This window comes from Callorhinchus milii, unplaced genomic scaffold (genome assembly GCF_018977255.1).
Source record: "Callorhinchus milii isolate IMCB2004 unplaced genomic scaffold, IMCB_Cmil_1.0 Scaffold7, whole genome shotgun sequence".
In the NCBI taxonomy this organism is placed as follows: Eukaryota; Metazoa; Chordata; class Chondrichthyes; order Chimaeriformes; family Callorhinchidae; genus Callorhinchus; species Callorhinchus milii.
This window is the reverse complement of record NW_024704748.1, coordinates 7,485,929-7,501,890: the sequence shown is the minus strand read 5'-3', so window position 1 is coordinate 7,501,890 and position 15,962 is coordinate 7,485,929. Positions and strand designations below refer to the sequence as shown.

Sequence of the window (15,962 nt, the reverse complement as noted above, 5' to 3'; positions counted from 1 at the left end):
GACGAAATGTTGGGTAAGTTTCCTTATTCCCCACATACACGCACCTGTGTACCTAGCAGTACGTAGGAACCCGGTTGTTGGTCGATCAGCGGTTCACTGTTATGGGAGTAATAATCCCTTAAAAATTGGTCACTCAATCCAATCTACGACTGTTTGTGGGACACGGCTGTGCACAATTGGCTGCCACGTTTTCACCCGCAAGATATACAGTCAATTCACTTTACAGTGTATTCCATGAAGCGCTTTGACAAGTCTCGAAGATGTGATAAGGCGCTATATCAAAAGCAAGGATCATTATTATTATTATTGTTATCATCAACAACATCAACATAGAAAACAAATGACAAATGTGATATATTTTCCCATCCACCAGAGAGAACATTACCAGATGTTGTGAAACGTAAGGAGTTTTACTCTTGAACCAAACCTCCGATAACATCATTGATTCAATTGTTTTTTAACGCTGATTTTTTTTAACACTGGATCCTAAATCATATCTGGAGATTTTCTGTCCCGTCCCAGAAAGCGAAAATTCTCTCAACAGGATTAGTAAGTTTTATTTCTTCCTGCACAAAACTCCTTACCGCCATCACGCCAGTCCTTGCCAGGCTCCACTGGCTCCCTATCACATACACTAAACTCTGTATCCCCATCATCCCAGTCCTCGCTGGCTCCACTGGCTCCCAATCACTAAACAGATCGATTTCAAGATCCTCTCACTTGTTTTCAAATCCCTTCATGCCCTGGCACCTCCCTACCACCCCGATCTGCTTACCCCCTACTCCACCACCCGCTGGCTGTGCCCGGCTGGCACCGGCCTCCTGTTTGCCATTTCGCAAACACATATCGATCCTTGTTTTAACTCTGGCAGAGACTTTGGATGAACAGATCGACCCTTTACGTAAGAGAAACCGATTCAATTTTACGTTTTCTCAATATTTTCTCAGCAAAACTGATGTATGGGAATTTATTCTTAGTTTTTTTCCTTTAATCTTCGATCTTTTTTTGAATCTTTGATAAACAACTCACGTGTACAGAGTCCGTCTCGCTCCGAGCTGAAGAGAGAGATAGATAGAGAGAGAGAGAGAGATGTGGAGTCCTGTAGCTTAGTGATTAGAGCATTCATCTCGCAAGCAAGAGGACCCGGGTTTGATTCCCGGGCGGGTCAGGGCGAACATTGGGCAAGTTTCCTTACTCCAGACACACGCACGCCTCTATTTACCTAGCAGTAAGTAGGAACCTTCTTGTTGTCGGTTGGCGGATTGCTTTTCTTGGGGTAATAATTCCTTCAAAAAGAATAATAATATTGCAGTCACTCAATCCACGACTGTTTGTGGGACACTGCGGTGCGCAATTGGCTGCCATGTTTCGCCCACAAAATGTACAGTCAATTCATTTTACAGTATATCCTGTGAAGCGCTTTGAAACGTCTCGAAGACGTGCCAAATGCCAGGATTATAATTATTATATTATGCTTTTGAATCAGTCACACGGCAAATTTTTAATATTTTGTCAACGGGTTGTATTATCTTTCAAGATGAAAAATTGACTGATTTAAAGAAAGGTAAAATGTTTTTGCTTTTTACAATATAATACAATATTACATTTGTACAGTGCCTGTCAACTCGGGAGGACGTCCCAGGGTGCTTTTAATAATATCAACAGTTCAATTATAATCTTTGCATTATATTGTGTCAGGAAGGAAGGAGGGAGGGAGGATTTCTCGAAGAGCTTCGCTGGATTTACACAGTGAAGTGTAGTGACTGTGTGTTTTGCGCACAGCGACGTCCCCACAAACAGCTGTGAAGTGATCGAGCGATTTTATCTGTCGGCCAGGACACCAGGAGAGAGATCATGAGAGAGAGAAACACACTTCTCTTTCCCCGACAGAGCCACAGGAGATCTTTAACGCCGTTCCCTGAACATGGCACAGACAGGGAGTAAGTGAGTGAGACTCTGGGGGAAATTTAAACAGTTTTTTTGTTGTATTAGATTAGAAAAAAGTTATCTTATTTTGCCCACAAAATACACAGTCAATTCACTTTACAGTATATCCTGTGAAGTGCTGTGAGACATCTTGACGACATGATAAGGCGCTATATAAAATGCAAGGATTATTATTATTAGCATTATCTTTGCATGAGCTGTGTAATTTTGTGACGTTTTTCAGAGAGAGAAACTGCAGAAAATAAGTTGTGTAAGTCTAGCTCTCTCCCTCTCTCTCCCTCTCACCCTCTCCCTCCTTCTCTCCCTCTCACTTTCTCCCTCCTCTCTCCCTCTCACTCTCTCCCTCCTTCTCCCCCTCTCACTCTCTCCCTCCTTCTCTCCCCCCACATCTTTGCAGACGTTAAAGATCTCCTACGATGCAATTCGAAAAGAGAAGGGTGTATCTTTCACTCCCTTTCTCTCTCTCCCCCGGTGTCCTGGCCACAAATCGTTGAGAATGGAGTCAAGTAGATCAGTGGTTAGAGCACTCGCCTCACAAGTGAGAGGACCTGTGTTCGATTCCCGGGGTGGGTGGGGTGGTCAGGGTCAAACCTTAGGCAAGTTTCCTTACTCCACACACACGCCTCTGTTTACCTAGTAGTAAGTATGAACCCACTTGTTAGTCGATTGGTGGATCGCTTTTCTGGGTGTAATAATTCCTTCAAAATAAATAAATAAATAAAAATAATGTGATGACTTCAATCCACGACTGTTTGTGGAGTGTTGCTGTGCGGATTTGGCTGCGATTCGCCCACAAAACACACAGCCACTACACTTTACAGTGGACCCTGTGAAGCACTTTGAGACGTCTCGAAGATGTGATAAGACTCTGCATCAAATGCAAGGATTATTATTATCAGTGCCGTGCATTTACTCCCTTCAAAGAGCAGAAATAACAATTTACGCGGATGCAAATGTTTAATATTTTTCGACTGCCGAGCGTTTTTGTGGTTTAAATCTTGCAGGGAATAAAATTCAAGAGAAGGAGAATGGTGAACATGAGTTTTATAAAGTATCTGTCTGTCGCTTCCTACCTCTGCGAACTGCTAACCCCTTATCAACCAGTCCGCTCCCTCCGCTCACTGGGCTCTGGCCTGCTCCACGCCTCTCGTCCAACCCACCATCGGCGGACAGGCCATCAAGCCTCTCTGCCCTGACCCTCTGTAACTCCTTCCCACAGTCCCTCCGCCTCGCCCACTCCCCTGCCTCCTTCAAAGCCCATGTCAGACCCCGACTCTTCGACCAACTGCACCTTCGGTCACCCTCATACTCCTACCCCCTCTGCCTTCCATTCCTCCTACGCCCAACCACCAGCTGGGCTCCTAATCCCTGACTGTCTAGTGTTTTGGGACATCTCTTTACTCCACACACACACACACACGCCACTGTTTACAGAGCAGTAAACAGGAACTTGGTTGTTCGTCAGCTGGTGAATTGCTTTTCCGGGGGTATAATCCCTTCAAAAAATTAATAAATTAATTAAGAATAGTAATTTGGTCACTCAATCCACGACTGTCTGTTGAACACTGCCGTGCGGAATTGGCTGCCATGTTTCGCCCACAAAATACACAGTCGCTAGCTACACTTTACAGTATATCCGGTAAAGCGCTTTGAGATATCTCGAAGACATGATAAAGCGCTGAATCAAATGCAAGGATTATTATTATATTATGAAAACAAGCCTATTGAGGATTACATTCATTGCGTTAATTTCTGTTTGAACAGAGCTCAAAGCGATCAGTATATCAGGTATAAAAAAGAGAAATCATCTCTGCGTTTGTGCAAAAAAAAGATCAGTGGTTAGAGCAAAAAAAATTGGTCACTTCAATCCACGACTGTTTGTGGGACACTGCTGTGCACAATTGGCTGCTGCGTTTCGCCCACAAAATATTATATCATAAACAAATTATCTTATTTGGTCCACAAAATACACAGTCAATTCACTTTACAGTTCATTAATAATACACTTCATTAGTAATAAATTACAGTATATTCTGTGAAGCACTTTGAAACGTCTCGACAAAGTGATAAGGTGCTGTGTCAAATGCAAGGACTATCATACATTGTCAATTCATTATTTCTATTAATGTTTTTGTGATATTCAGATTCCAGAAAATGGGAAGTTTCAAAAGGTAAAAAAGAAATGTTGTTATTAATAAAATCTCACTTTACAATTCAACGAAAACTTGAATTAATTTAATTTTTTTTAATTTTGATATTAATTATTTCTTATAAAATGTATGTAAACTATAGAAATTGAAAATATTCAAAATCTTAATTTTATTCATTAAATATTGCTTAAGTAAAATATGCTTTTATTTGCGAATAGATAAATAATTGAATATATCAATATAAATATATGTAAATAATATAAACAAAGTCTTCTCATTCTCCTGTCTCACTTATTGTTTAATATTAATTCTTACATTTGATATAGCGCTTTTCACGTCTTCCAGACATCTCAAAGAGCTTCACAAAATATACTGTAAAGTGTAGTGACTGTATTTTGTTGGCAGAACGCAGCAACCAATTGCACACAGCAACATCCCACAAACAGTCTTGGATTGAGTAGCCACATTTTTTGCGGTCCTCTCGCTTGCGAGGCGAGTGCTCTAACCACTAAACTACAGGACACCAGATTAGAATTATTTAATAATTTATAAAATTAAATAAAGTAAAATGGGGGTGGGGGCGGAGGTAGGAACAGGCTTTCTATATCCTAACCCCCATCTTGTAACCTTGAGAATCTGTGACATTTCAGTGATAAATGATTTAAATCAACAAAGACGTGAGTAATCTTTCTAAAATCTTCCTAAAGTTTTTAGTGTACACCTGACTTCAAATATTGTAACAAATCTGCACTGACGAATCTAAATTTCTTTATTTGCAGAAAGAATTGACAAGGATTTCGAAACAGGTAAACGCAATAAACAATAATCATAACAATCATAATAATTTTTAAAATCATAATAACTATAATTGTTATAATTGTAGTACAACTATAATAATTATTATAATCAGATTAATAACCATAATCAGCATAATAATAATCATCATTATGACGATGATAATAGAAATAATAGAATTGAAAAGGATTTTGAAACAGGAAACTATTAATATAATACGAATAGCAATAATAATATTAATAATCATAATAATCCTTGCCTTCGCCACAATGCCTTATCACACCGGGAGGGAGGGAAGACATTTCAAAGCACTTTGCGGGATTTTGCATTGAATCAAAACCTATATCCTCTCAATCAATTCTTTCCCCTAAGGTTTAGTTCTGCATTTGATATTTTAAAATTTCTGTGATTTCCACCCCCTCCACCTCCCTCCAGAACAATTCCGTGTGGAAAAACAAATCCACGATTTGGGTGAGTAAATTATCCCCTTTGGCAAACCATTAATGGAATCCTGTAGCTCAGTGGTTAGAAATAATGCGATCACTCAATCCACGACTGTTTGTGGGACGTTGTTGTGCGCAATTGGCTGCCGCGCTTCTCCCGCAAAACACGCAATCGCTACACTTTACAGCATATCCTGTGAAGCGCTTTGAAACGTCTCGAAGACATGATAAGGCGCCGTATCAAATGCAAGGATTATTATCATTATTATTGGTCACTCCAATCCACGACTGTTTGTGGGACACCGCTGTGCGCAATTGGGAAGTTTATTACTATTATTATTTTATTTCTTTGAAACGAAAGAGAACGAAATCAGAGAGTCCATTTTAGGTAAAAAAATAATTACGATCCTAGAGATTTACAGTTGATGTTGGCAGTCACCCAATCACCGAATGGATCGATTTCAAGATCCCCTCGCTTCTCTTCAAATTGCTTCGCGCCCTCGCACCTCCCCACCTCTCCGACCTGCTTACCCCCCCCTCCACCACTCGCTGCCTCTGCTCGGCTGGCTCCGGTCTCCTGTTTGTTCCTCGTCCCCTCCGCTCCACCGTTGGCGGCCGTGCCTTCAGCCACTACGCCCCAAAACTGTGGAACTCTCTCCCTCAATCCCTCCACCTTGCTCCCTTCCTCCTTCCCCCCTCTCAAATTCCACCTTCCTTTTTGACCGTGCTTACAGTCACCTCCCTCCTCCTCCCTTTCTTCGGTGTCAGATTCCGCTACTGTCAAGTGCTCTGGGACACTACCCCTGTGAAGGGCGCTGTGTAAATGCAAATTGTCTTTGTTGTTGTTGTTTGATAATGCCCCCAAAATATACAATCAATTGACTTTACAGTATATTCTGTGAAGTGTTTTGAGGCGTCTCGAAGATGTGATAAGGCGCTATATCAAATGCAAGGATTATTATTATTATTATTAACGTCAACACAATGCTCCCCTTTCAGAATGTAACAGGCATTCAGGTAAATACTTTAAGATTGATGTAACAATGCAAAAAATGCATTTTGTTCCTTACATTTTTAAGGAGTGATAAATGGAGTTGACCATTTGGGCGAGTAATTATTTCGATTTTTATTGTTTTGTTTCAGCGTTGGATCAAATCTACTCAGATATCAGTGAAGCACGTAAGTCTGAGCTCTAGTCTTGGAGTCTTGTATCTCAGTGGTTAGAGGACTTGCCTTGCAAGCCAGAGGACATCGGTTCGATTCCCAGGCAGGTCAGGGCAAAATGTTGGGCAAGTTTCCTTACTCCACACACACACGCCTCTGTTTACCTAGCAGTGAGTAGGAACCCAGTTGTTAGACGATTAGCAAATCGCTTTTCCGGGGGTAATAATTCCTTCAAAAAATCAAAAATTAGTAATAATAATAAATTGGTCGCTTCAAACCACAACTGTTTGTGTGCCATTGGCTGCTGAGTGTCGCCCACAAAACACAGTCAAATCACTTCACAGTGTTTCCTGTGAAATGCTTTGAGACCTGTTGAAGACGTGATAAGGGCCTATATCAAATGCAAGGATTATTATTATTATTACGCTACGAGATGGAATCTCTCCTGGACTGTAATAATAATAATAATCCTTACATTTGATATAGTGCCTTATCACGTCTTCGACACGTCTCAAAGCGCTTCACAGAATATACTGCAAAGTGAATTGACTGTATATTTTGACTCACTTGACTGTAAGGGGAGCGAGCGTTGGGATTGTGGGTTTGTGGCTGGTGGGAATGTATTCAGTTATAATAATAATAAGCTTTGAATTTGATATTTTGCCTTGTTAATAAAATAATAATAATCCTTGCATTTGGTTTAACGCCTTATCACGTCATCGAGATACCTCAATGGAGGATGGGGTTGAGACGAGACAATCACTCTATTTTTGTTTCCTAACAGAATTAAAACTGCTAGAGAAAGAGATCAGTAAGTTAAGAGTTAATGTTTTGCAGAGGGGAGGAGGGAGCCAGGCTGACATCCTTCTCAATGTCATGGGATTTTTTTCCCCCCAGTGAATCTCCAATGTGAAAATGTCTCACGTAAGCAAACTTTAGAACCAATTCTGCCTGCAAAGCATGGTTATGTGTGTGTGTGTGTGTGTTTGTGTTTCTGAGAGTGTGTGTGGTTTGTGAGTGTGTGTGCGTTTCTGTGACTGAGTATGTGTGTGAGTGTGTGTGAGTGTGGTTCTGTTTGTGTCTGCATGTGTGAACGTGTGTGCGTGTCTCTGCCTTTGTGTGTTTGAAAGTGGGCCTGTCCGTGTCAACGTGTGTGTCTGAATGTGTGAGTGTGTGTGTCTGTGTAAGTTTGTGTCTCAGTGTTTGTGTGTTTGTCTGAGTGTTTCTGTATCTGAGTGGTGTTTGTGTGAAATCCTGCCGAGCACTTTGAGATGTCCTTCTGATGTGATAAGGAGCTGTTGCGAATGTGAGATTATTGTTCACAATAAATAACTGACCCAACCCCCCGCCCCCTCTAGTTCTGTGTATGTGTGTGTGCGTCTTTCTCTCTCTGTCTCTTTGCTTCTGTCTCTCTCTGTATCTCTGTTTCTCTGTGTCTGTCTCTCTTTCTCTCTGTGTCTCTCTGTGTCTCATTCTCTGTGTCTCTGTCTCGTTCTCTCTCTAGGACTCTCCCGGACAAAGGCACAGTATGACATCGGTGGTAAGGGCATTTTTGATTACATTTTTGGTTTATAATATAATAATAATAATTATCCTTGCATTTGATACAGTGCTTTATCACATCTTCGAGACTTCTCAAAGCGCTTCACAAGATTTAGCACTGTAAAGTGGAATGACTGTATATTTTGTGGGCGAAACGCGGCAGCCAATTGCACACAGTAATGTCCCACAAACAGTCACAGATTGAGTGACCAAATTATTTTTATTTATTTTGAAGCAATTATTATCCCCGGAAAAGCAATCCACCAATCGACTAGTAGCCAGGTTCCTACTTACTGCTAGGTAAACAGAGGCGTGTGTGTGTGGAGTAAGGAAACTTGCCTAAGGGTTTGCACTGATCCACCTGGGAATCGAACCCAGGTCCTCTTGCTTGCGAGGTGAGTGATCTAACCATGAAGCTATCATATAATATGATACAATATACAGTCACTACACTTTATAGTATATCCAGTGAAGCGCTTTGAGACATCTCAACAACGTGATAGGGCACTATATCAAATGCAAGGATTATTATTATTATTGTTACCTTTCTGTTTTTTTTGTTAGATGAGAGAATGGAGTATTATAAAAACGGTAAATCATTTTATCCGACGAAGCCTTGAAAAAAAAGGAACAATATATTTATTTCTGGAGATAAACAAGTGACTTTACAATATTGTATTGTTGATCATTTTCTGATCACACACACAGACACACTCAGACACACACACACTCAGATTTTCACACACACACAGACAGACACACACACTCAAAAACACACACGGACACAGATAGACAGACAGAAACACACACACTCAGATTTTCACATACACACACAGACAGAGAGAGACACACACAGACAGATAGACAGACAGAGACACACACAGAGACACAGACAAACAGAGACACATGCAAACACACTCAGAGAGACACACAGACACACACACAGACAGACAGATACACACACATAGATAGACATATAGACATACACACACACAGATAGACACACACAGACACAAAAACTGTAAGCATACACAATTTAATTTTCTTGATTTGTCTTAAGAGCTCAAAGAATTTGACTATAGAGGACGTAAGTGTTGTTGATGATGTTGATAATAATAATAATCGTTGCATTCGAGACGTCTCAAAGAGCTTCACAAGATACACTGTAAAGTGAATCGACTGTGCATTGCGCACACCAGTGTCCCACAAACAGTCATGGATTGAGTGACCAAATTATTTTTATTAAGGGATTATTACCCCCGAAAAATCGATACGCCAATCAGTTAACAACTGGGTTCCTACTTACTGGTAGGTGAACAGAGGCATGTGTGTGCGAAGTAAGGAAACTTGCCCAAAGTTTTGGCCAGACCTGTCCGGGAATCGAACTCAGGTCCTCTTGCTTGCGAGGCGAGTGCTGTAACCACTGAGCTACAGGACTCCCCATCGATGATGTTGATTTTGTTGCCGTTGATGATGCTGTTGTTGATGTCACTTTTGCGATAACAGAACAGAAAAGCAAGGGGCTTGAGTCAGGTAAAACATGACTTACCTTAAGATATATGCTAAGGCGCAAAAAATCTGGTGTGAAATTGTGAGTTCTGTTTTGTAAATTGGCCTTCGAATGACATGCATCTCAGTCAAACAAAATCCAATTCACTCTTGCACAACACAAAACAAGTGGTTAGAGCACTCGCCTCGCAAGCGAGAGGACCTGGGTTCGATTCCCGGGCTGGTCAGGGCGAAACATTGGGCAAGTTTCCTTACTCCCCACATACACACACACACACGCCTCTGTTTACCCAGCAGTAACTAGGAATCCACTAGTTAGTCGATTAGCAGATCGCTTTTCTGGGGGTAATAATCCCAGAAAAAAAATTGGTCACTCAATCCAAGACTGTTTGTAGCTTTTGACAGTGGCGGAGTCTGAAAATAAATTATAATAATAATAATATTCCTTGCATTAGATGTAGCGGGTCTGTTACTGCTGGGTAAACAGAGGCGTGTAAGGAAACATTTCACCCTGCACCTCCTGGGAATCGAATCCAGATCCTCTCGCTGACGAGATGAAAGCTCTGATCACTGAGCTACAGGACTCCCAATTATTCTGGGGTGAAAAATGGAGTTTGATTCAATGTGTTTTTGCAGGAAAAATGTATTCTTATTTTTTTTTCCGCCTATTTCTCCCCACCCAGAATTACAAATACTGACGATAAAATTGAAGATCGCAGGTTAGTAGGAGAGAAAAGATCCGAAACAAAAGACATTTTAAAAAATACATTAACCTTTACACTGTTCTTTTCTGATGAAAGTTTAACCTAACTCACTCCCCCTCCCAACCCGTCTGTGCTCTGATCAGGGCGGACGTTAAAGATCTCCTTCCTGGTGACCTGGCCGACAATCCCCCAGACAAAAACACTCGCTCGTCATTCTACATAATAATAGTAATAATAATAATAGTAATAATCCTTGCATTCGGTATAGCGCCTCATCACGTCTTCGAGACGTCTCGAAGCACTTCACAGAAAATAAGATAAATGATGATATTGTTGATATTGTTGATAATGTGTCAGTATTATTGATCTGTCTGTCCATCACTGAAAAACACATGGAAACTGCCTCTACACAGTGATATAATAACATAATAATAATAGTAATGACTTTCTAATGCACTGGTAAATGTAAGTTGCACTCTCAAAGCATTTGACTGTTTCTTATTCTCTTGTTGCAACAGAAGAAAAAAGTTTTAGCAATCTGAAAGGTACAGACTTCAATCGTGAAAGTCAGCCATACCCTTACTCTCTCCCCTCCTTGCCTACATTCAGATCACACCTTTCCTCTTCAAGACTTTCCTCTTCAACCACACTTACGGTCACCTCTCTCCCTCCCTCCTTCCCTCCCTCTATCGCTCTCACTCTTTAAGTGTCGCTGCCTAGCACTCCAAGATGTTGCGCTGTGTGAACGGTGCTGTGTAAATTGATGATAATAATTACAATTAATACATTTAAAGCACTTAATGCAGTGCCTTATCACATCTTTGAGACGTCTCAAAGCGCTTCATGGGATACTGTAAAGCGTAGTGACTATGTTTTGTGGGAGAAATATAGCAGCCAATTACAGACAACAATGTCCCACAAACAGTCATGGATTGAGTGACCACATTATTATTTTTTAAGGGATTATTACTGCTTTAATAATGTTGATGATGTTGATGATTATGTTGATATTGTTGAAGTCTGGATATATCTATGCATATTTCACAGAATGGAAGAATTGTAAAATGATTAGAAGTGAGTATTTAACAAGAAACAAACATTCTTTTTTGTCATCTCCCACTGGAGCCCTGTAGCTCAGTGGTTAGAGCACTCGCCTCGCAAGCAAGAGGACCTGTGTTCGATTCTCGGGCGGGTCAGGGCGAAACCTGGGGCAAGTTTTCTTACTTCACACACACACACACGCCTTTGTTTATCGAGCAGTAAGTAGGAACCCGGTTGTTAATCAAATATGGCGGATCGCTTTTCCGGAGGTAATAATCCCTACCAAAAAAAAATTAAATAAACAATGATAATAACGCGGTCACTGAATCCCCGACTGTTTGTGGGTCACTGCTGTGCGCAATTGGCTGCCATGTTTCGCCCACAAAAAATATACAGTCAACTCACTTTGCAGTGCATTCTTCCTGTGAAGCGCTTTGAGATGTCTCAAAGATGTGATGAGGTGCTATATCAAATGCAAGGATTATTATTATTATTACTATTATTATTAATGTGTCTTGGGATGTCTTCCAGATGTGAAAGGTGCTGTGTGTATAAATGTAAATTTGTGTAGTATTTGCTCGCGACTGAATATATATTTTGTTCTAGAATTAAAGCAGTCGCTCGAATATAACAGTAAGTCAGTAATAATACGTTGTGGGTTCAAGACCACCCCCCCACACACACAGACACACACAGACACACATGCACATAGACAGACACACACACACACGTCAGGGACTCGGAACGCATATAGTCTAAACTGACGTTCCAGCACGGCACTGGGGGGAGAGAGAGAGCACTGTATTGTCGTAGACAAGGTCCTTCGGATGAGACATTAAACCTCACTCATTCCCTCTCCCCCAACCTCCCATCTGTGCCCTGTTCAGGGCAGACGTTAAAAGATCTCCCGGTGTCCTGTCTGACAGATAAAATCGCTCACTCGTTTCACATCTTATGTTCGGCGTTTCAGGAAAGGAATTGCTCAGAGCAAGAGAAGGTAAAGTGCAGTGTGTGTCTGGTGGGGTGGGGTGGTGCAAGGGAGCTTATCTAGTTATGTGGAGTTCTGTAGTGCAGTGGTTAGAGCGCTCGCCTCGCAAGCGAGAGGACCTGGGTTCGATCTCCGAGCAGGTCAGGACAAAAGCTTTGCCAAGTTTCCTTACTCCACACACACACACACGCACGCTTCTGTTTACCTAGCAGTAAGTAGGAGCCCGGTTGTTAGTTGATTAGCGGATTACTTGCAGGGGGTAATAATCCCTCCAAATAAATAACAATTTGATCACTCAATCCATGACTGTTTGTGGTACGTTGCTGTGCGCGATTGGCTGCCTCGTTTCGCCCACAGAAAATACAGTAAATTTACTTTACAGTGTATCCTGTGAAGCGCTTTGAGACATCTCGAAGATGTGATAAGACGCTGTATCAAATGGAAGGATTACGATTATTATTATCTGCCTTCTGTCGATTCGAATTTTTTTTTTAATCTTTTCCTCCCTCAGAAATAATGATTTGCAAGAAACTTGCTGGTGAATTTATGACATTGATTTTGTAGAACCATTTCTATCCGAAAAGGGAAGGGAGTTTCGCTCTCTCCCCCGGTGTCCTGGCTGATAATCCCCCCACCCCTCAGATAAAGTCACTCACTGACTTCACGGCTGTTTGCGGGTAGGTCACTGAGTGTGAAAACGGGGGCTGCCTGCCGCACCCACAGTCACTACACTTCACTGACATGTAGCTTAGTGGTTAAAGCACTCGCCTCACAAGCGAGAGGATCTGGGTTCAAGTCCTGGACAGGTCAGGACGAAATGTTGGGTAGGTTTCCTTACTCCACACGCACGTTTCTGTTTATAAATCACTTGTGTATATCAAGGTAAATTGGAAGTGGATTTGAACATAAAGTGAACTCAAACAGAAATGTTGATGATTTAATGGAGATGTGTGGCATGAATATTTCTTTGCAGACGATAAAATATCTTCAGTCAAAGAAGCAGGTGAGGAGGAACTTATTTTTTGGGGGCTAAACACTGCCAATTAGTGTTTTCAGATAAGACGTTAAACCTCACTCACTTCCTGGGCGACAATCCGCCAGAAAAAATCGCTCGATTCTTGACTGTTTGCGGGGACGTCGCTGTGCGCAAAACCAAATGCACAGTCACTACACTACACTTCACGGTGAAAATCCCGCAAAGAGCTTTGAGACATTCTCCCTCCCTCCCTCCCAGTATTGTGATAACGGGTCTTAACGTGATGAGGACAATTATTTAATAATTTTAATACAAAGTCAATTCACTTTACAGTCATTTGGTCACTCAATCCACGACTGTTTGTGGAAAGTTGCTGTGCGCAATTGGCTGCTGTGTTTTCCCACAGAACGCACAGTCACTACACTTTAGTGTATCCCGTGAAGCGCTTTGAGACACTTTGAAGACGTGTTAAGGCGCTGCATCAAATCCAACGATTATTATTATTAATTACAGAACTTATATGTTTGAAGCAAACTATTCTAGATAATGGTGAGATTATTATCATTCGTTTAACCTCCTCCTTCCAAAATCTGATTGGAATTTTATACCTCTATAGGTAAATTCTAAGTGTAAATGCAAATGGTTTTGTTGTTGTTGTTGTGGAGTCCTGTAGCTCATTGGTTAGAGCACTCGTCTTGCAAGCGAGAGGACTCAGGTTCGATTCCCGGGCGGGTCAGGGTGAAATCTTGGGCAAGTTTCCTGACTCCACACACACGCACACACCTCTGTTTACCTAACAGTAAGTAGGAATCTGATTGTTAGTCGATTGGCAGATCACTTTCCGGGGGTAATAATCCCTCCAAAAAAAAATAATCATTTGGTCACTCAATCCACGACTTTGGTGGGACACTGCTGTGTACAATTGGCTGCCACGTTTCACCCACAAAGTATACAGTCACTACTCTGTACAATATATTCTGTGAAGCGCTTTGAGATGTTCAGAAGGTGCTGCATCAAATGCAAGGATTATTATTATTATTTCCTCCCGCTGTGCAAAAGGCGCTGTACAAATATCATTTGTTGTTGTTGATGATTTCTTTGTATTGTTCTATCTAGACGTGTTGTTGGCTCAGAAAGAGAAAGGTCAGTGAATGTGGGTTTGAGGAGGTGACAGAGAGAGAAAGAGGGATGTGAGAGAAAGTGAGTGAGATAGAAATGTGAGAAAAAGTGAGGGAGAGTGAGACTGAGAGAGAAAGTGAGAGAGAGAGAGAGAGAGGACACAGGCTACAGACTTCTGGATAGTCTGAGGTTTTGGGTACAGAGGGAGAAAAAGGCACTTGGGAAATGGAGGGTGAAATATGATTATTTTTTAATATTCAGAACTTGAGGAATGCAGCAAAAGAAACAGTAAGTGAAACACTACACTCCACGGTGAAAAATCCCGCAAAGTGCTTTGAGGCGTCCTCCCTCCTGACGTGATAAGGCGCCGTGTTGAATACGAGGATAATTATTAATTATTGTTATTAAAATTATTATTATCGCTAAGAGAAGCTGGGAGTCCTGTAGCTCAGTGGTTAGACCACTCGCCTCACAAGCCAAAGGATCTGGGTTTGATTCCCGGATGGGTCAGGGTGAAATATTTCCTTGCTCCACACATGCACCCCTCTGTTTATTCAGTAGTAAGTAGGAATTGGCTTGTTAGTTGATTGCTTTTCCGGGGGTAATAATCCCTTAAAAAAAAATAATAATTTGCGCACTCAATCCACGACTGTGTGTGGAACACTGCCGTGCGCAATTGGTTGCCATGTTTCACCCACAAAATACACAGTCACTACACTTTACAGTATGTTCTGTGAAGCGCTTTGAGACGTCTCGAAGACTTGAGAAGGCACTATCTCAACAGGTTTATTATTATTGTTATTATTAAAATTATTATTGTTTTTCAGTCCAGTATCATAACAGCAGAATGTTAGGTAACTGCTTCACTTATCCTAACGTCCCTGTGAATGTATTGATTGATTGATTTTCATTAAGGTTATGATAATGCAAAAAAGATATAAAACAAATAATATATCTGAGGGAGGGAGGGAGAGAGGGAGTTTCTTTCTTCTGAAACCTGCACTCCTCTTAAAAAAAATTAAGAAATGTGACTCTTTTCTCATTTACACAGATATTAAAAACCTGGCTCAAACTTTGTTAGAAACAGGTGTGAAATATTTTTGAGCATTTGTTTATTGTCATTGTTGTTGATGTAGATGATGTTGATTTCAAGATCCTCTCACTCGAATCCCTTCACGCCCTGGCAACCCCCACCACCCCCACCCCCCCAAACTCCCCGACCTGCTTACTCCCCACTCCACCACCCGCTGCCTCTGCTCGTCTGGCTCTGTTTGATCCTCCTGCTCTCCGTTCTACCATCAGTGGCCGTGCCTTCAGCCAGTACTCCCCGAAACTCTGAAACTCTCCCCCTCAATCCCTCCACCTTGCCCCACACTCCCCACCTTCAAATCCCGTCTAAAGATCTTTCTTTTTGATCGTGCTTATGGTCACCTCCCTCCCTCTCCCCGTGGCTCAGGGTCAAACTCCGCCGTTGTCTCGCGCTCCGGGACACTACCCTGCGTGTGAAGGGCGCTGTGTTAACGCAAGTTGTTGTTGATGATGTTGACATTATTGTTTATGATGCTGTTAAGAATTGTTAGTAAT

General features: G+C 41.6%; 1 protein-coding gene across 1 annotated transcript in view; it reads left to right on the top strand.

The window, feature by feature from the left end:
* Window positions 1–15,962, top strand: part of LOC103182775 (nuclear-pore anchor-like) — a 168,099-nt gene that overhangs the window by 16,950 nt on the left and 135,187 nt on the right. The window contains exons 11-16 of the mRNA XM_042336810.1: window positions 4,877–4,903; window positions 6,479–6,514; window positions 7,284–7,310; window positions 7,397–7,423; window positions 8,004–8,039; window positions 13,257–13,286. Of these exons, the coding sequence (XP_042192744.1) occupies window positions 4,877–4,903; window positions 6,479–6,514; window positions 7,284–7,310; window positions 7,397–7,423; window positions 8,004–8,039; window positions 13,257–13,286 (183 nt within the window). The remainder of the gene's footprint in view (window positions 1–4,876; window positions 4,904–6,478; window positions 6,515–7,283; window positions 7,311–7,396; window positions 7,424–8,003; window positions 8,040–13,256; window positions 13,287–15,962) is intronic.